Source organism: Centropristis striata, chromosome 21, assembly GCF_030273125.1.
Source record: "Centropristis striata isolate RG_2023a ecotype Rhode Island chromosome 21, C.striata_1.0, whole genome shotgun sequence".
Classification (NCBI taxonomy): domain Eukaryota; kingdom Metazoa; phylum Chordata; class Actinopteri; order Perciformes; family Serranidae; genus Centropristis; species Centropristis striata.
The window spans coordinates 31,011,234-31,031,848 of NC_081537.1; the positions used below are offsets into that span (position 1 = coordinate 31,011,234).

A 20,615-nucleotide genomic window follows, 5' to 3' on the forward strand; every position below is an offset into this window, starting at 1 on the left:
TTTAGATGAGGCATCATTTGCCTCCAAATCAGGTTCATTCATCTACAAGGGACTAGGGAACACGTGATGTGACAAAACTGACACTGATGTTTTATTTGTCGGTTATTAAACTACCACTAAAACAGGACAGATGGTCAAATTCTCATAACATATAACAATGGCTTGCTTATACACTGATGGTGTATTTTTGTGTGGTGTTTTTGTGTCGTACCCTGGAAACACAGGACACGGCCTGGGACAGGAAGCTGAGCTGCAGGATAGCCGTTGCCAGGGACAACAAGGCCAGGAGAAGCTGGAACCAGTGTCTGCATTGACGCAGATACTGGGCACGCTCAGTAGCCATGGACCACAGTTCTCCAAACACAATCAGAAGCGCAGAGATGAGAAGGACAACCTGCATTAAAAAAGCCAGTGGATTTTATTATCATTTATCTCTGAATATGTAGCATGCATGGTTTCTATAGTTAATGCATTTGTGAGGTGTTTGTTACTGTAAGTGCCAGCTGCAGGTCCAGTCCAGAGAAGGATGAAGGCATGAGGAGTGGATGGATGGAGAGAAAGGGGGCGACTCTATGTGTCTGAGCCCACTCTAGCTGTATGCACACACACACAAATAAACCTGACTCTCTGTGGTAGTGTGTGAAGTCCATAGAAAGAGTTTGAAACCTGGGATAAAAATGGGATGAAAAAAAACAATTACAAACCATGAAATCAAAGTCAACATTAATAAAGCACTGTAAAATCAGATTAAAAACTATATTTTTGCTTGCAAAATAGTGCACAAAAATGCTTATGCTTCCCAAAAAGTAGTCTGTTAATCTAAATGAGAGAATTATTATGTAAATTAAAGTTTAATGCACCATTTATTCCCATTATTTTGTTTATTTGGCAGGATTTAATGGGGTGGCACACTTTTCAAAAGAGTAATTACATTTTCTCGCTCTTCAGAGGAATAAAAGAATGATAGTGCTAATGAATACACACTCAGCATGGCTTGCAGATGCAGTCACCTTGCTATAACTAATCCACTTACTGTTTCTTGCCCCAATCTGCCATGTGCAAGTCAGCTAGGAGCTGCTGTGTCATTTCACTGCTGTTTCCCAGGAAGACAGTTGCCAGAGGCGCCAGGGTGTGTGTGTACTGCAGCCGTGGCAACCCAACAAGGCTCAGTGAAGGGTTCTGGTGGAAGTATGGCACCAAGGTGTGACTGATCCACTTCTCTGCATCTGACCAGCTGGATGAACAGATACAGATGTACAACATCAAGGCAATCTTTAGAATCTCTAAAGGTACATTATTGATTTTTTTATTAGATGTACTTTTTGGAAAATTCAACTTTAAAAAGTCACCAAGGGTATCAGTCAAATCTGTAGTAGAATTAAAGCTGAACCAACCTTTGTGGTCATTGTGTGTCTCTTTGTCTTTTTAGGGCCCGAGCAGGCAACGACCTGTAACCTCATATCTACGTCAGAACCTGGTCTCACAGAAATCCGTGAAATAGCCACGGATTCGCTTAACCCAAAATCCGTCGAATAGCCACGGAATCACTCAAATTTCCGTGACACTGACACGGATTTCGCTACCGAACTCTTGGTAGTTGTTCTGTGTCTATGTATCGTTGATTTGTATCTCTTTGTAGATGACTTTTGTCTTCTTGTTGTAATTTGTGTGTCTCTTTGTAGTTGTTCTGTGTCTATTTATTGTTGTTTTGTATCTCTTTGTAGTTGTTTTATGTCTTTTTACTGTAAATTTGTGTCTCTTTGCAGTTGTTTTGTGTCTTTTTGTAGTTGTTCAGCATAATATGTCCCCTTTAATGTTGAAGTGGGAAAAAAAGGGAAGAAGGAACAGAAATGCAATAAAAAGAAGGAAGAAGAAAAAGGAAAAAGGAGCGTAGAGGGAGACAGAGGAGAGTAAACACAAAAACAAAGACTAGAAAGCTATAAAAACTCCTAAAACTGTAAAAACTGTTTGTGTGTGTGTGTGTGTGTGTGTGTGTGTGTGTGTGTGTGTGTGTGTGTGTGATGGCATCTGGATTGGTTTATAGGCACTGGGTCAGGGACCGAAAGTAACCCTGTAAAACCTGGCCAGGCTTCAAACTCCCTCTACACACCTACACACACACCTACACACTGACAAACAAACACAACACTTGTGTCACTTACTTTAGTTGCATTATATAACTTCACACATAAGCACACATGCCAAAAACATAACATGATACAAACTAAAAAACTCCAACAGAATCAAGTGACGTAGTATAAAGACCAACAAAATCTGCACAGGGAGTAAGTCGGGATGGTAAATGTGTCAAACAAAAGGGCTGTTTCCACTACCGGGCAATACCTGGAATGAGGCAGGTCTCACTTGCCAAAATACCCCTAATATGGCACGGAACGGGTCAGTCTAGTCATGGCTTAGCCTGGCTAATGCCAGACTATATCACAAATGAGATTAGTCTGGAAACCAGCCATTCATTTTTCCGTAGAGGAGGCGTGGTTTACGATCCTCCAGGGCCGTTTATTGGGCGCTACGAATGTCAATCAAAAGCATCTGAGCGACAGAAATTAATGTTTACATAGCCAGACTAGCCCATCTCTACTTTGAGACTAAAATGCTCTATTCTGCTTCTGCAACGTTTTTCTGCAGCATGTTCTGACTCTGGCTGCTCACAGTGTACCGGTTGTGTTGGTGTGTGTGTGTGTGTGTGTGAGAGAGAGAGAGAGAGAGAGTGTTGCTTGCTGCTTTGCTTCTCCAGTTCTCGCTTTCTGCAAGATTATTTATTTTTTACGCCTTATTCCCCCTCATGTCATTCAGCCACACACATCCACTGATTTTATGGTCAATAGAGGAGCTGCTGGGGGTCTCTGGGGGCTCCGCTGTCCCCCGGCTCGTAGCCAGATCACCGTGGTTACAGCAGTGAGCGGTAGCGGGGCTAGTTGGTAGATTAGACTTTGGCCAAATCCTGTCGGAAGCAAGGCTAAAACATCCTTTTTGGTGGTGAAACAGGAGTGTAAAGTCAAACGTTGTTTTGTTTTTTTTAAATCAACTTTCGCTCTAAACTATTTAAAACGCCGTCTACAACTAAAGAGAGCTTCGCGTCTGCTGCAGCCATGTTGGATCTGTAAGAAAACTGAACCGTGTAGTACGCGTCATCGTCTTGCCGTCCCTCCCCGTTCTGTGATTGGATCCCTAAAACAGGGCTAAGAAAAAGCCGTAGTTTCCAGACTGGCTGCAGGTTCTGCAAGGCAGTATGGGCTGGATATTTTAGGAGATATAAGAAAACATAAATATAAGAAAACCACATTTTGAACTTTGGTTAAGTAAAAGCCATAGGCTACTTCTTTTAACCCAAACAAGGATATTTCCCCTACCCTAACCAGGTAGTTTTGTTGTCTAACACCTAGCTAATGTTCAACCGTTTCACAACCACATTTAAAACTGCTTTAAAACCGTTACATTCAGGTATGAGGACGTGTTGCTCCACTGCTTGCAGTAGGTGTGCTCATTTAGGAAACCCTCCTGTGGGTTGTGTACGCCTCATGAATACCAACTTAGTCAAAATATGTCATCATAATAGTGTAACAAGCAGAGGCTAATGCGAAAAGTTTTCTCCCCAGATCATTCAGTGTGTGGTTGCATGTTGTATGGTGTAGTGTTGTGACAGCAGGAAGCTGAGTGTGCTCCTTACTCTCTGAGTGAGGTGAGGTTAGGGGCCCCCAGGGGTGCCGTGTGAAGACGGCGCCTGACAGCGGAGTGCAGCAGCCTGCCTTGCCTCTGCTCCACGCTGTCCTGGTAGTTCAGCATCAGTACGAGCAACAGAAAAAGCAGCTGGCACACACAGTGCTACAGAAAAGATGCAGAGGATAATTTACAAAAAGAGTTTTTAGACCAATCAGCACTCGGTTTTAAAGTTTGGTTTCATTCTTACCCTCATTAGTGATTGTAAAGCTCGGACTTTGCGGGCTTCCTCTTTGGCCTGTAGCAGCCCGTAGCCACATGGCGGCCGGACCTTCCTGCCATGCTCCTCGAATGCCCTCACCACTGTGGTCTCCTGAGCCAGCAGGTCCTCCACCTCTGGATCCACAGGCCTCCACAGCGCCGTGCAGATCAAGGCCTGCACGAAGACCTGAGCAAGGAAGATGAAAATGCAAATGAAAGGAATTATCCAGCAAGAGTTAATTGGATGGCATGGTTGAACCCAGTGGCGGACTCAGACTGTTTGAAGGGCAGGGGCGAAAAAATAAAAGGGCCCATTCTGCACAACATGGGGCCCCACCAGCACGCAAAAAGCTATGATGCATCATTTATAATGAAATAGTACTCATTCTTGATTATGATTAGCATTAAGTTAAAGGAGATCTAGATCAAAGTAATATATCATATGGTACTGACAATTAAAAGCATCAAACTGGTGGTAGAGCGTTCGTCCAGGAATCGCAAGGTTGGTGGTTCGATCCCTGACCATGGCAGCCTACATGTCAAAGTATCCTTGAGCAAGATACTTAACCACAAATTGCTCCCGATACTGCGTTCATCGGTGTGTGAATGAATTCCCAATGGTGGGAATACACCATACTGGTATGGTGGTAACACCATACTGGTATGGTGGAAGAGGCTACCATACCAGTATGGTATGGTAGCCTCTTCCACCATACCAGTATGAATGTGTGTGTGAATGGGTGAATGAGCGTAGTGTGTAGTGTACAGCGCTTTGGATAAAAGCGCTATATAAGTGCACTCCATTTAAAAACCGAACCATGTAGGGAGAAAATTTGTACATATTTAAGTAAAATGCATCAATCTTGTGCACTTTGAGAGCTAAATGAGAGCAAAAACCTCACATTTGTCACAATGACGCCCAAAGTAAACCAACGCCTCTTTTGCATTCCCCATTTGTCGGCTACCAAAGAGACAAACGTCTGCACCTCATTAACTAAACGCAACATGTTTTTTTTCGGTTTGCCATGTTGTGGCTCTAGAGGGCACATCATCGTAATTTATTGTATTAAGGGGCACCCTAGAGGGCACTCAATCATATTTTTCACATGTACAGGGCAGCCAATAAGGCACTACCTCTCATTTTCACCGCTCTTAAGGGCACTTTGGCGCGCTTTTTCAACCATGGATGCATGAGGGGGGGCGGTCGCCCCTCCTAACCCCGCCCCCCTGAGTCCGCCCCTGGTTGAACTCACCTTGAGAGGTTCCAGCAACAAAGCAGAGGTGAGAAAGGCAGACAGAGCCGATATCAGCCACATGAGGACGGCTGTCCTGGACAGGAAGATACCGTAGAGTCCGACCACAGCCAGGCACGCTGCTAGCAGCACAGCCACCAGAGGGTAAATCACACTCAGCACACAGGGAGGGAGCAGCCAGCTGGGCTGACCTCGAGCTACTCCTTGGAAAGGGGAGCAAAATATATCTCAAACAGTGTTCACAGAGACCCGATCACCAGATGTAAATAAAAAGATACCAACTGGGGATTCACTGGGTGTTTTGTTGTTGAGTCTAGTCAAGTTATTCCCAACTGCACATGGCTGTACCCGAGGGGGAGATATTATGCAGCTGCCAGGGGACACCAGGAAAGGTTGTGGAGCGTTCATCCAAAATATGGAATATAATAATAATAATATAATAATCATACATTGCATTTGTATAGCGCTTTTCTAAACACTCAAAGACATTTAACAGGGAATAGATAAATAAACGATGAAGGGGGAAAAAATACAAATTCAGTGGTTGTAGGCGCATTTGAAGAGGTGAGTTTTGAGGGTTTTTTGAAGATGGACAATGAAAGGGAGTTGTGGATGGTTTTGAGGAGTGAGTTCCAGAGGGTGGGAGCAGCGATGGAGAATGTCACCACACCCTGTCATATGAAGGTATTATTGGTGCAAAAGTATAGATTTTTTGGGCCCTAACGTTAGAGAAGTGCTGATGGAAATGACACATAAAAAGACACAAAATTACCAAAAAATGACACAAAATTACCAAAAAAAAGACACAAAATTACCAAAAAAGACACATAATGACTAAAAAATGACCCCAAATTACCAAAAAATGACTCAAATTGACCAAAAAATGACGCTCAATGATCGCTCAAAGAAGACACACAATTTCCCAGAATGACCAAAAAATGTCACAAAATCGCTTAAAGAAGACACGCAATTTCCCAGAATGACCAAAAAAAGTGACCAAAAAAGACACAAAATCGCCCAAAAAAGACACAAAATCACCCAAAATGACCAAGAAATTACACAAAATGACCAAAAAATGACAAAAAAGACACAAACCCCCTCCCCAAAAAACCCCACTGGGTCCAGTACCTATGCGTGTGGTGGAGAAGGAGCGGGTGGAGTCAGGTGAAGGGCTCGGCAGCACGGTGCTGGCCACAGAGTCTACAGATAGCACAGAGGGACACTTGTAGAGTCCGGCTCCATACAGAGAGGGACAGGACTGAGGGTCTGGCTTGTGGATCTCTGCACCATACAGGGACTTGTCCTCACTCTGCTCCGACCAGCTGCTGCAGGACGTGCTCCGCCTAAAGGGACAGTAACATAGACTATTATAAAGCAACTAAAAGCTGCATGATATGACATAATTTACACTTCCTTACGTGGTTGAGAGTGACGAAGTGGTTCTGGGAGAATCACGACCGCTATCTGAGTTGCTGTTATTTGTGTCTGCTGTGTCCTCTGCTGCTGCTGCTATAGACATCAGCAGATTCTCCTCTGGTATCAAACACAAGAGAACACAATCAGTGTAATACCAATAGTTCACACTGTAGCTATCCACATATATCTAAGGATCCATCTTCATAATCATAAATGTCGGACTTACCAACAATTACCAACAGTTTTAAGAACTGTTAAGCTTGAGAAAACATGTTAAAAACATTTAGATGTTTGCTTTAAAGGTGCAATGTGTAAGGCCAGAAAATGTAAATCATTAAAAAAAAGAAAAAAAGAAGTAGGCTGCTATGTAGGGCTGGGCGATATGGATCAAAAGTCATATCCCGATATATTTAGGCTGAATATCGATATATGTGATATATATCCTGATATTTTTTATCACAAAGTGAGAGCAAATGTTCAGTCAAAATCAAATGTGGCATGTCACAAGTAGTTTTATTGAAACCCTTTATTTAAGAGAACATAAATACTGTATAACAACAGGAGTACCTTTTAAAAAAATCAAAGCTCCATAAAGGGGACATTCAAATAATATTAAATATCTTTCATAAAAATAGCCTATGAAATAAAATAGGCCGATCTTTTTCCGAAATAGATATATAGCATTTACAGTCATGGAAAAATGTATTAGACCACCCTTGTTTTCTTCAAATTCATGTTAATTTTAATGCCTGGTAGAACTAAAGGTACATTTATTTAGACAAATATAATGATAACAACAAAAATAGCTCATAAGAGTCCAATTTAAGAGCTGATATCTAGACATTTAACATGGTTTTCTTGATAATGATTTTGGTTATAGTCAACAAAACAATGGAAAATGTCTAGATATTAGCTCTTAACTTAAACTTTTATCAGCTATTTTTTTTGTTATCATTATATTTGTCCAAACAAATGTACCTTTAGTTGTACCAGGCATTAAAATGAACAAGAATTTGAAGAAAAAAAGGGTGGTCTAATTATTTTTTCCATGACTGTATATATAAAGAAAGAAAAAGAATCGAACTATATCGATATATGCGATATGGTCTTATTCCATTTCCCATTTAAAAATATATTGATATATCTTTTATATCAATATATTGCCCAGCCCTACTACTACGTCCACTATTATTATACAGTCTATGCGTTGAACATGACGTAAACTCAGAAGTTAAATTACATACGCAGCTAGAAATAACAATGTTGACTTTTGATTTTACTGGGGACACAATACCAGGGTGGAAGTCCTGTATTTGTTTGACCCGTCCACCATCTTTTCTGTCTGCCCCAAGTGGACCTTGTCATTCTTTATACTTCGTATCCTCAATTCCACTATGGCTACTGTCCTAATTATTACAACCACTAGAGGGCGTCGCCTAAGAAAAAACATAAATATATCTCGTATTGGGTTGTTTTTGGGGGGTGGGCAGTCTCAGCCAGGTGTTAAACCATGGCACCTTAGAAGAAACACATTCACACCTTGACATGACACCATGGCTGTTTCTACTAACGGGTAATAGCCAGACAATACCCAGAATCAAGCAGGTCTCACCTGGCGAAACGCCCCTAATTTGAATACGAGCAGTCTGGAGCGGGTTTTTGTCGCAACCTTTTTAGTCCCTGTAGAAGAGCAGGGTCTTTTTACTCCCCTGAAAACAGCCTGGTTACTGATTGGATAGATCGCTAAGCAGGATGTGACGTAGTACTCTACACAAGAACAACACGCACCATTTGTAAAAGCCGGCAAAGCAGTGTTTCCAACTTAGCGACTCTCCTGCTAAATTTAGCGACTTTTCAGACCCCCTTAGTGACTATTTTTCAAGAAAGCAACTGGAGACAAATCCAGCGACTCTTTCTTACTCTTCTTAACGAGCCGCTAACGAGCCGGAGGCCGGCTTGTTAAGAAGAGCCGCCGTTAGCGGCAGTTAGCTACAGTTAGCTCTGTAGCAGTACAGTGTGTATGTGCTGCTGCTACAGGAGGTGTTCACTTAGCGATCTCTGTTTGTTTACAACAAGCACCAGACACTCAGTGCACAGTTAGTGATGCTGGTTAATTCATGATCACTATGTTTATGATCAGTGGAGACTCCGTGCATAATTAGCCATGCTGCTTTCAGCTGCTGACGTTGTGCACAGTTAGCTACGGTGAAAACCAAACACCACCTCCAGAGTCTCTAAATCCCTCTGGGGGCTAACTTGTAGTGGAGACACGCAGAGTGAGTGGACTTTAGAGAGGATGCGGCCTGAGACTTTCCCGGCGGCCATTTTTCCCCCTAGTGGAAACACGTCTATAGAAACTGATGGCTAGAGACAAGATACTTTTGATGTACATGATGATGCATTGTGAATTTCTGAGATTATTTCAACATTTTCTCACCAGAAAGAGTCAGAAGTGTAGTCAGATTGTGGTTATGAGCTTGCACTAAGTTGGTGTTTATTTTTGAGATCTTTCGGTCCGGTGCAGCAGGGGATGGATGAGAGCTGGAAATGTCTTTAGAAAGAGGATATGTGTAAAGAGGAGAGGGAGGAGCAGAAGGTGAGGCCAGGCGGAGCTGCATCACAGCCTTTTTTCTCCTCAGCTGGCGCTGAGGGCCCAGAGCAGATGAAGCCTTGCAGAGGTTATGTGCTGGGGCTGTCTTGGTGAGGTATGGGCCAACTGGTAGATTGAGGAGGCTGTCGCAGGAAGGCCATGTCCCCATGCCTTCTCCCTGACACGCTCCATCTGTCTGGGGCGCCAAGCCAGACGCAGCCCAGAAGTCGAGAATACTGGAGTCAAACGCCTTGCTCTCCAGTAACTACAAGAACCAGAAGAAGACTTAGTGACGCATGAGGAGAATAGCAATTATTTTTTGTATATATGTCCCCGTGTGTGTGTGTGTGTGTGTGTGTGTGTGTGTGTGTGTGTTCTTGTACTTCCTACATAGTGAGAACCGTAACAAATATTCAACCAACAGAGTGAGGACTTTTTGAGATGTGAGGACATTTGAGTTATTTTCCACTTCTTCAAAGACCTGTTAAAGAGATAGTTCTGGATTGTCATTAGTGTAGGCTTACAGTAACCTTATAGTAAGATATTAGCTTACTTTCTGAGCTACGTTTCCAATCATAGAATAGATAGTTCCAGCAAGCTGGCAGGGTCACTAAACTACACTAAACTAAAACCAGTCAAGTCTCTCTTCAAGAGAACACTTACAATTTTTGACAAAAAACCTATACATTACCATTATTGTCAAATAATTAAGGAGTATAAAATATTGGACTTCGATGGTTACCAGTTGTTTTTGGATGTTTGTCTCATTTTTAAGGTTTTGCATGGACTAGCCCCTCCACCATTACAGGATTTAATAAAGAAAAAATCCCCTAGAGTAAACACCAGAGCAACGTCTAGGGGAGACTGTGACATACAACGGCGCAAAACTAAATTTGGCCAAATGGTGGTGTCCATCAGTGGAACACAGTGGTGGAACACGCTGCCAGCTCATATTAGAAACTGTGACAGTTACAGCACCTTTAAAAAGACCCTTAAACAGTGGTTGAAAACAACCCAGACTTGCTCTCATGGGTAACCTCTTTGTCTTTTCTATTCTATGTATGAACTTTTAACCTCGATGTGAATCAGGATTTATTTTTTGTGTAAGATTTCTACATGTTTTAGTCATGGTATATTGTCTGTATGTTTTTTTGTATCTGCCTTAGGACAACGGGTGAAATTTAGCAACTGTGCTAACCCCGGCATATGTATATTGATGCTTTTGCTGATATATTGATTAATGTGCATTGTCCTAATCAAATAAATAAATAAATAAAATAAACCAGGTTTTACTCCACAAAACTATGTGTACAGGTAAAGGTCACCCATTCCACCACAAAACAATGGCCCTCATACATATAAAAAACAAATTCACTTGGCACTATTTTGTTTCTTGAAAAAGCCAGTAAATACAGACTGAAAGAACTATATTATATGATCAGAACCGGACAGGACTCCGACACCAGAGCTCCACAAATAAGCTAATAGGTTTGCATCCACTACACTACTGGCAAGTAACTTAATGTCCAGAATCAAGAACTATCCCTTGGTCAGAATAAGGTTCATGTGAGGGTTCATGTTAAGGGTTAGCATTGGGTTGGGGTTAGGCATTTAGTTGAATGGTTAAAGTTAGGGTAAGGGGCTAGGGATTGCATTACATCAATGAGGGTCCTCACAAAGGTAGAAATACAAGGATGTGTGTGTGTGCTCTCACAGATGAAGGACTGTCCCGGATTGGGCCTGAGGAGTCCGGCAGCGACAGGAAGGAAGGGCCGGAGAGCCCTGATTGGCCGAGGTTAACGTCCATCTCCACAGAGTGACAAACAGGAGAAGGAGGAAGTGACATGTCCACAGTTACCTGGGACACACACACACACACACACACACACACACAAACTGCTTCGTAAGTGCACGTTGTACTTTCTGCCTTTTTGTGCACATTCAGATAAATAGGAAACACTCTCTTGTATTGTTTCCATGCTGAGATAACACTGTTTGGCAAACACAGTTAGGAACTAACACATAACTGTAATGACCTCTAATCAGCAGCACACTGAAGGCACGGGCAGGAGCAGATAGGAACAAAGCCCAGCAACACAAGTCACACTACGTTATATCACACTGATGCAGGTCATTTAAGGACAGGAGTTCTTTCAGCTGGAAAATGCATCATGAAAATAAAGGAGCTTATGTAAAATAGTCTCATTCCCAAGTCATCAGATACGGATGTTTTGGGTTGGTGCACTGTTGCATTACACACATACATGGTGAATACAGGTATATTCAGACAGACAGTATGATTAAAGAATGTTTTTCTAATATTACAGCATGTAAACATGTTCTAGTAAAAACCCAAATACAACTATGAACCAAGGTTATTATAGTTAACGAAAACTAACCAAATAACCGAAACAAGAATTGAAAAAACATTTTCGTTAACTGAAAATAACTAACTGAAACTGTGGTTACAAAACTAACTAAAATTATAGTGAAATTGTCCGTTTTCGTCTTTGTCAACTTTTTTCATACGTAAACCTTTTTGGTTGATATGAAATCTATTTCATCTATCTGGTTTTATGACTTAATAACCTTATTGGGGCTGAGATGGATCAGACAAAGGAAATAAAGGAAACATATATTGTGACCTTATTGAATCTGGCACCCAACAAATACCCCATTACAAAAAACCTACAACTAATAAAAACTAAACAACCTAAGCATTTTCCAAAAAAACAAACTAATTAAACCAGCAAACTCACTCTAAAATTAACAATGAAAAAAAACAAAAAAACAACAACAATCAAAACTAAAACTAAGGAAAAATTCCAAAACTATTATAACATTGCTATGAACATGAAAATTTGAATAATATGTCCCCTTTAAGTTACCTGATTGTGAGCTTTCCTAAACAGGAAGCAGAGAAAACACTGGAGGGGAAACACCAGTACAGCAACAGTCATTCCCACGGCAACCACCTCCACATTAACCAGCAGCTGGGCTGACACCGCTCCACTAGTGGCCAAGAGACACAAATCAAATTCATATCTACTGACAAAATGGTTTACATCTGGAAATTGTCAAATTGAATGCATATTAATGACTAAAAATGTGCAATATTATCCATTTAAATTAACCAAAAAACTAGGGGTGTGACGATACACTCAGCTCACGAGAACGAGACGAGAAGAGATTTTAAGAAAACCAGAATGACACAATATCTGACTGGACCAACAGACTTTTATTTAACCTAGTTGCACATGCATTTTGAAATGTTTTATTATAACTCTTTACATGCATGATGTAAGCATGAGCTTTTAATAAACTTCCTCTTCCACAAATTGAAACTAAAACAAAAATGTATAAAAGTTCAAATGAAATAAATACAATTAAATATTTCTCTCTTTTTTTTCAAGTGCAAACAATATAAGCCATGTTTCCTTTAGGGGGAAGAGTGGCCACCGGGAAAGTCTCAGGCCACGCCCTCTCAAATGTCCGCTCACTCTGCGTGTCTCATTACAAAAAGGTCCCCAGAGGGATTTAGAGACTCTGGAGGTGACGTATGGTTTTCCATCATCGCGTAATCGATTAGCAACAGTTTTGACAGATCTGTGATCACATATGCGACGGATTAAACACGGGAGAAGCAACTATGGCCGCCGCCGCTAACTGTGCACAACATCAGCAGCTGATCATAAACAAAGCAGCATGGCTAATTATGCACAGCGTCTCTGCTGATCATTAACATAGATATCTTGAATTAACGGCATCACTAACTGTGCACAGAGTGTCTGGTGCTTGTTGTAAACAAACAGAGATCGCTAAGTGAACACCTCCTGCAGCAGCAGCACATACACACTGTACTGCTACAGAGCTAACTGTTAGCCTGTTAGCACATACACACTGTACTGCTACAGAGCTAATTGTTAGCCTGTTAGCACATACACACTGTACTGCTACAGAGCTAAATGTTAGCCTGTTAGCACATACACACTGTACTGCTACAGAGCTAACTGTTAGCCTGTTAGCACATACACACTGTACTGCTACAGAGCTAACTGTTAGCCTGTTAGCACATACACACTGTACTGCCACAGAGCTAACTGTTAGCCTATTAGCAATTTGCAGACTCCGGCTCTGCAGCTGTAAGAGACTGCTGCAGGAGGACTGTGCCGCTTCGATTCGTTCTTACTCTTCTAAACGAGCCGCTGTCTCCTGCGACATCATTCTGGCTGCTTGCTGCTTCCCCTCCTTCTCCTCCTCTTATTCTTTTACTTTTACTGCCCCCACAGGTCACAAATAAAAGTTTGGATAGCTCACAAATCTCGCAAGTTTAATCTCGCGAGATCTCGTGGCACAAAATCTCGTCACACCCCTACAAATTAATGACTAAAAGTGAGAAATATTATCCCTTTGAATTAACCAAAATACTATAACACATTACAATATTATTATAATTCCCAGCCAGGAAATGGTTCATATTGAGGCCTATCCTACCTATGCCCCTTGGTGCCAACAGCCCCATACCACAGTGCCCCCAGTGCCAGGTAGAGGTGCAGCATGAGAGCGCTGCAGGTCACCCTCTGGCCCCTGGTGAAGCGGCTGTGTGCAGGGCGTTGCCATAGCGACAGCCACAGGTGCTGCTCAACCATTCCAAACATCATTTGGGAGGTGAAGACCCGTCGGAAGTGAGAAAGCTCCTCTGGACCTGGAGAGACACACCACACAGCCACAAGACCTCGTTAGCAATGAAAGTAGAAGATTATTACTCAGTTAAAAGTTAGTGTATCAGCTTACATGAGGCTAGAACTTCCTTCTCCACAGAGCCGTTCCTCTGATTCTCCACAGAGAGCCAGTCCTCCAGCAGGAAGAAGAACATGTGGTCTGTCTGAGGGTCCCACACCACCACATGCTCAACGTACCAGGACGGGTCCAGACCTACATTTACATAGAAAACACTCAGTTAGAGTGTCTTCAAACTACGGATCTTGTAGTTATTTTGAGTCTCTTTTAGTTGCTTTGTGTCTCTTTGTGATCATTTTGTGTCTCTTTTGTAGTTATTTGGGTTTTGGTTGTAGTTATTTTTAGTCTCTTTGTGGCTGTTTTGTGTCTCTTTGTGGCCATTTTGTGTCATTTTGTGTGTCTTTTGGAGTAATATGGGGTTTTGGTTTTGTTATTTTGAGTCTCTTTGTGGCTGTTTTGTGTTTCTTTGGTGTCTGTCTTGTAGTTATTTTGAGTCACTTTGTAGTTGTTTTGTGTCTCTTTGTGGCCATTTTGTATCATTTTGTTATTTTGTGTGTCTTTTGTAGTTATTTGGTGTCTGTCTTGTAGTTATTTTGAGTCACTTTGTAGTTGTTTTGTGTCTCTTTGGTGTCTGTCTTGTAGTTATTTTGAGTCACTTTCTAGTTGTTTTGTGTCTCTTTGTGGCCATTTTGTGTCATATTTTGTTATTTTGTGTGTCTTTTGTAGTTATTTGAGGTTTTGTTTTTGTTATTTTGAGTCTCTTTGTGGCTGTTTTGTGTCTCTTTGTGGTCATTTTGTGTCATTTTGTGTGTCTTTTGTAGTTATATGGGGTTTTGTTTTGTTATTATGAGTATCTTTGTGGCTGTTTTGTGTTTCTTCGGTGTCTGTCTTGTAGTTATTTTGAGTCACTTTGTAGTTGTTTTTTGTCTCTTTGTGGCCATTTTGTGTCATTTTGTTACTTTGTGTGTCTTTTGTAGTTATTTGGGGTTTTGTTTTTGTTATTTTGAGTCTCTTTGTGGCTGTTTTGGTCTTTTTGTGTCCCTTTGTAGTCGTTTTATGTGTCTTGGTCTTCTAGTCTCCTGCCACCCTCCACACCCCCAAGATCTTTTCCTGACCTCAACCGTAGCTACTGTGGGTCTGCAGATAGACCTACTTGGGCCATTTTGTAGGTGAAAGCCAGAAGGGCCTCTGACACTTTGGGCCCCTGGGCCTGTGCCAAGTAGCAATCCATGCTCACACCTGCACAGCCGCATCAACTATATGTGGGTCATTAAAAGACCCCGTACTTACACCAGTTTTTTGATACAGAGATACAGGCCAAAATAGACAATGTACAGCACATGGTCTAACCCTCTGGGGTCTGAGCCTCTTTGCCCTTTATATACCACATAATATTTACCATTCTCATGGTTGGTATTTGGTATTTTCTCAGCAAAACTTCAACATGAACTGACAATTATTTTTTCACTTTAACCCACTTTATTAACATATTGAGCCCAAAAATACATAAAAAAAATCATGAAATCTGAAATAAAATTATACTATTTATGACAATAAAAACCACAAATATGCTCAATGAACTGTTTTGGACCTAAAAAAATTAAAATATGAAACATCAAACATCAAATATGAACATATAAACTTAAAATTAAAATATAATAAAACTATACTCAAAAAACAACATAAAAACACGTTTATTCATAAGAACAGTGTTGGATGATTAGACCCCTTTTTTCCATTTTTACAAAATGCCACGCCTGCCGCGTCCCATCCTACTTTTACACTTGAATAAATATTTTTGTCCTTTAAAATTAAAACAATCATATCTTTGGTTTTACATGACCTCGGAACATCAAACAAAAAACTGGAGAAAGTTTTAAGTCTGTAATTTTAAAGGTGAAATCGACAGCAGCGCTCCACGTGACCTCGTTTTTTGTTACAGCGCTTTAAAAAAAGCCATGTTATCAATATCGATTAACATGCATGGCACAGGTGCATTTAGGGAACGTCCAACTTACATTTGCTAGTCCATTTTGCCTGTTAATTAATCATAGGTTTTTTTTGTGGGCATAAAATAGTATTATTTCCTATTACCTTTACTGCTATTTAAATTGCAGATTCTGCAAACATGGAGAAATCTCTGCCATCTCCAAATCCTCTTTTCCATCAACATCTCCATTTGACTGCATATGAGCACATGCACTAATAACTTATTTAACTGAGTCGGAGGAGCGCCACTGCACATTACTGCGTATGTAACAGGAATGTGCAGATGATGATTATAGATATGATTTGAGAACGTTTCCATTTGTGCATTAATGTAACTGCAGCTAATGTCGTTGGACATTTATGCAGCAAAACTAAGAACTGTCGTTATATAGTTATAGTAGTTATATATGCAGGTGGCTGTGGCTCAGTTGGTAGAGTGGTCACCAATTGATCGGAAGGTTGACGGTTTGATCCCTGACCATGGCAGCCTACATGTCGAAGTATCCTTGAGCAAGATACTGAACCCCAGAGTCCTCCCGATGCTGCATTCATCAGTGTGAGAATGAATTCCCAATGGTGGCAGGTGGCACCGTTTAGGGTAGCCTCTGCCACCAGTATGAATGTGTGTGTGAATGGGTGAATGAGCGCAGTCTGTTGTGTAAAGTGCTTTGGATAAAAGCTCGATATAAGTGCAGTCCATTTACCACACTGCAAAAAAAGAAAAGTTGGGTGAACTCAAAATTTCAAGGCAACAAACTTCGATAAAATTTTAAGTTGGACAATTAAACTAAATATTTTAAGTTTTGTTTTTGCTCAACTCTGAATTTCTCTGGCACGATTGTAAAGCCGCTATGAAATGTCAGCTAATGTTGTGACCACAATTTTGAGTTAGCATTGATACGCTAATGGCTACTCTTGTAGCTGTAACAAGGAGCGCCGCTAGCATCAGTTAGCCGCTAGATTCAGCTAGCCGCTAGCATCAGTTAGTCGCTAGCATCAGTTAGCCGCTAGCATCAGTTAGTCACTAGCATCAGTTAGCCACTAGCATCAGTTAGCCGCTAGCATCACTTAGCCGCTAGCATCAGTTAGCCGCTAGCTTTCGCTAATGACCGAATTTCCCAACAAAGAAATAAGAGTTATCAGAACTATTGTCCCTTGTTGTGAACCCCAACTTAAAGATATAAGTAACAACAACTCACCAACTTGTTTTTGAGCAGACAACTGGCTTCCTTTGTTGTGATAACTTACATTATTGCCCTAAATGTCAATAATTTATATTTCCCAGTTTTACCAACTTAAATCACTGTTTTAGGCCAAAAAATACAAGTTGGCTTTTTATCAGTGCATATACTTGATAGAGGAAACTGAACTCCCCCCTAAATTTTATAAGAAGGATCATTTTCCGGTTTCCTTTTTAAGTACCTGTATTATCATGCCAGATGCGAATTTTCCATACTTCTCCCAGGTTGTCATCTGTTTCCAGGTGAAACTGGTCCAGGCTGCCACGCTGAAAAGCTCCATCCCTCTGCAGATGGCGAGATCCGCTCTTGTTCACACCATACAGACTGATGCCAACATGTGCTGTGGTGCCTGATGGGTGAATAAATCATTTCCAACATAGTATAGTTAGAGGTTTTGTAAATTAAAACATGAAAATGCTTTTATGACTTGTATTTTAAAAATACACGTCTCATCTCTACATGGCTTTGATATGTACCTGCTCCCCGCCTCCAGCCCGTCTTCACCAGCACTCTGTAGTGGTACAGCCCCGCTCGGCCACAAAGAGGGACCTGGCTCAGTCTCAAGCTGTCCAAGTGGTCCAGTTTATGTGCGATGAGCCCCACCAGCAGGTGAATCAGGACCAGGACAGCACACACAATCGGCACTACCATGTTACGCGTGGGACCGCCTGGCTGCACAGATAAGACACGGATGGAGGGAGAAGAGGCAGAGCTGTTGATGACCATCCTCTTTTAAATCCGCACTTTGCATGAGGGGAATGGATTTTTCAAAATAAATGCACTTAATTTTGTTGTTTATTCAACCCTTTGATGCACAACATGGGTCTAAAGTGACCCGACAGAGTTTTTATGTTCTATATCTTTGCAATAAATTATTTTCATCATTCGGTATTCCAGGTTTTCCCAGTTTTATGTTTTCCTTTATTATTTTTTTACTTTTTGTGTCACTACTCTTCTAATGCACAACATGGGTAAAAAATGACCCATATCCATGTTTTAGCTAAGTAGCTTGCTGAGCTAACTACTTAGCCAACTTCTTGGCTAAGTATTTAGCTAAGTAGCTTGCTAAGCTAACTACTTAGCTAATTTCTTGGCTAAGTATTTGTCTAAGTAGCTTGCTAAGCTAACTACATAGCCAAGAAGTTAGCTAAGTTTCTTGCTAAGCTAACTTCTTGGCTATGTATTTAGTTTAGCAAGCTACTTTGCCAAGTAGTTAGCTTTGTAATCATACAAAAACGATTTTTCTTCATAAAGTATGAGAGGCAAAATGGAAATAATGATCTGTTGTTATCAAAAACAAGATATATAAAGAATACGTGGAATATTCAATCATAAAATAAGTTGATATCAAAAGATAGAGCACAGAAACACACAGCAAGCATTAAATAACATGGGGAATGAATGAGGGTCATTTTTGACCCATGTTGAGCATTAGAAGGGGGGGTCAATATGTTGTGCATCAAAGGGTTAAAAGGATCCCCATTAGCTGATGCCAAGACGACAGCTAGTCTTCCTGGGGTCCAGACAATCATTTTAAATAGAGTACCACAGTCATTACAAACTCAAGTCATTATAAAAATATATAAAAATGAAAAAAATAAGAAAAGAAAAAGAAAGCATTATACAGTCTTGTATCACATAGCCCAACCACACTCAAATAAAATGATGATATAATTAAGGTGTTGACATCAAATATATTCTTTATCTTTTTTTTAAACCAGCTTTTCCCTTAATTTCACAAACCTCACCTGGAAGACTGCAAATTTACTAGATTAAAGTGGCAAATCTACAAGAAAAAAAGTTGCAGATTTAAGAGATTTAAAGTGGCAAATCTGCGCGAAAAAAGCCGCAGATTTAGTTTTTTTTTTTTTTTTTTTTACACATTCTGGCTGTATGTAATATCCTCCAATATTCTCTAGGGTTGAAATTTAGAATTTGCAAGTATTTCAATGAGTGTCCTATTAAAGGTTAAAAGGATCCCCATTAGCTGATGCCAAGACGACAGCTAGTCTTCCTGGGGTCCAGACAATCATTTTTAACAGAGTACTACAGGCATTACAAACTCAAGTCATTATAAAAATATATAAAAATGTAAAAAAGAAGAAAAGAAAAAGAAAGCATTATACATTCTTGCATCACACCACACTCAAATAAAATGATGATATAATTAAAGTGTTGAAATCAAATATATTCTTAATCTTTTTTTAAAACCAGCTTTTCCCTTAACATGTTCTAATAAAAACCCAAAATACAACTATGAACCAAGGTTATAATTATTTTATATTTTTCATTAGTTTTAGTTTTAATGTCGTTGTGATTTTTTGTTTTCAAATTCGGTTAGTTTTAATGAGTTTTAAGAGTGAGTTTGGTAGTTTTAATTAGTTTTTATTTTTTGGGAAATGCTAAGTTTTAGTTTAGATTTTATTAGTTTTAGTGTTAGTTTTTTGGTAATACGTTTATTAAGTCATAAAACCAGATACATCTTTCATATCAACCAAAAAGGTTTACGTACGAATAAAGTTGACAAAGACGAAAACGAAGGACATTTTCACTATAATTTTAGTTAGTTTTAGTTAGTTTTGTAACCACAAAATACAGTTTCAGTTAGTTATCCTTTTTTTTCACAAACCTCACCTGGAAGACTGTTCCAAAGCATAATTGACCTATAAAATACTGACAACTAGAAAAAGAGTCAGTCTTAGGTAGTGGTAGAGTAATCAGTCCACTATTTTCCCCTCGAGTGTTATAAGAATGAATATTTGAGCGGTGAATTATATTATTATAAAAAGATTTAGGAGTCTGAGTATTAACTATATACCAGTATATTAGTACTTTAGCAGATTGTCTATCCTTGACTCTTAACCAGGCAGTGGTGGAAGAAGTATTCAGATCCCTTACTCAAGTAAAAGTACTAATACCACACTGTGAAATTACTCCACTACAAGTAAAAGACCTGCATTCAAAACTTACTTAAGTAAAAGTACAGAAGTATCAGCATCAAAATGTACTTAAAGTATCAAAAGTAAAAGTATTCACAATGCATAATGGATTCACTCAGATTGTCCAAATATATTATTGTATTATTATTTTTGATGCATTTATGTTAGCTTTGAATTTACTGTTGTCAACATAGGGCTCATTTTAACTACTTAATACACTTTTGTGTGGTTTAATTAGTACAAATTTTAAATCTATTATGTTTTATGTTAAATCTCGACCTGAGAAGTAACTAAAGCTGGCAGCTAAATGTAGTGGAGTAAAAAGTACAATAGTTGCCTAAAAATGAAATGAAGTAGAAGTAAAAAGTAACATAAAATGGAAATACTTAAGTAAAGTACAAGTTCCTCAAAACTGTACTTAAGTACAGTACTTGAGTAAATGTACTTAGTTACTTTCCACCACTGTAACCAGGTGAGATTTCATGCATTTCTACAACACTAGTTCTTG

The 20,615-nt window shown here is 40.0% G+C and overlaps 1 protein-coding gene across 1 annotated transcript in view; it reads right to left on the reverse strand.

The window, feature by feature from the left end:
- The window catches only part of pkd1b (polycystic kidney disease 1b), a 49,317-nt gene that overhangs the window by 5,488 nt on the left and 23,214 nt on the right, over positions 1–20,615 (reverse strand). The window contains 16 exon segments of the mRNA XM_059324997.1: positions 129–141; positions 212–394; positions 492–666; positions 1,034–1,234; positions 3,689–3,843; positions 3,929–4,126; positions 5,193–5,395; positions 6,321–6,535; positions 6,611–6,725; positions 9,046–9,463; positions 10,913–11,056; positions 12,087–12,210; positions 13,693–13,903; positions 13,993–14,133; positions 17,350–17,517; positions 17,645–17,840. Of these exon segments, the coding sequence (XP_059180980.1) occupies positions 129–141; positions 212–394; positions 492–666; positions 1,034–1,234; positions 3,689–3,843; positions 3,929–4,126; positions 5,193–5,395; positions 6,321–6,535; positions 6,611–6,725; positions 9,046–9,463; positions 10,913–11,056; positions 12,087–12,210; positions 13,693–13,903; positions 13,993–14,133; positions 17,350–17,517; positions 17,645–17,840 (2,860 nt within the window).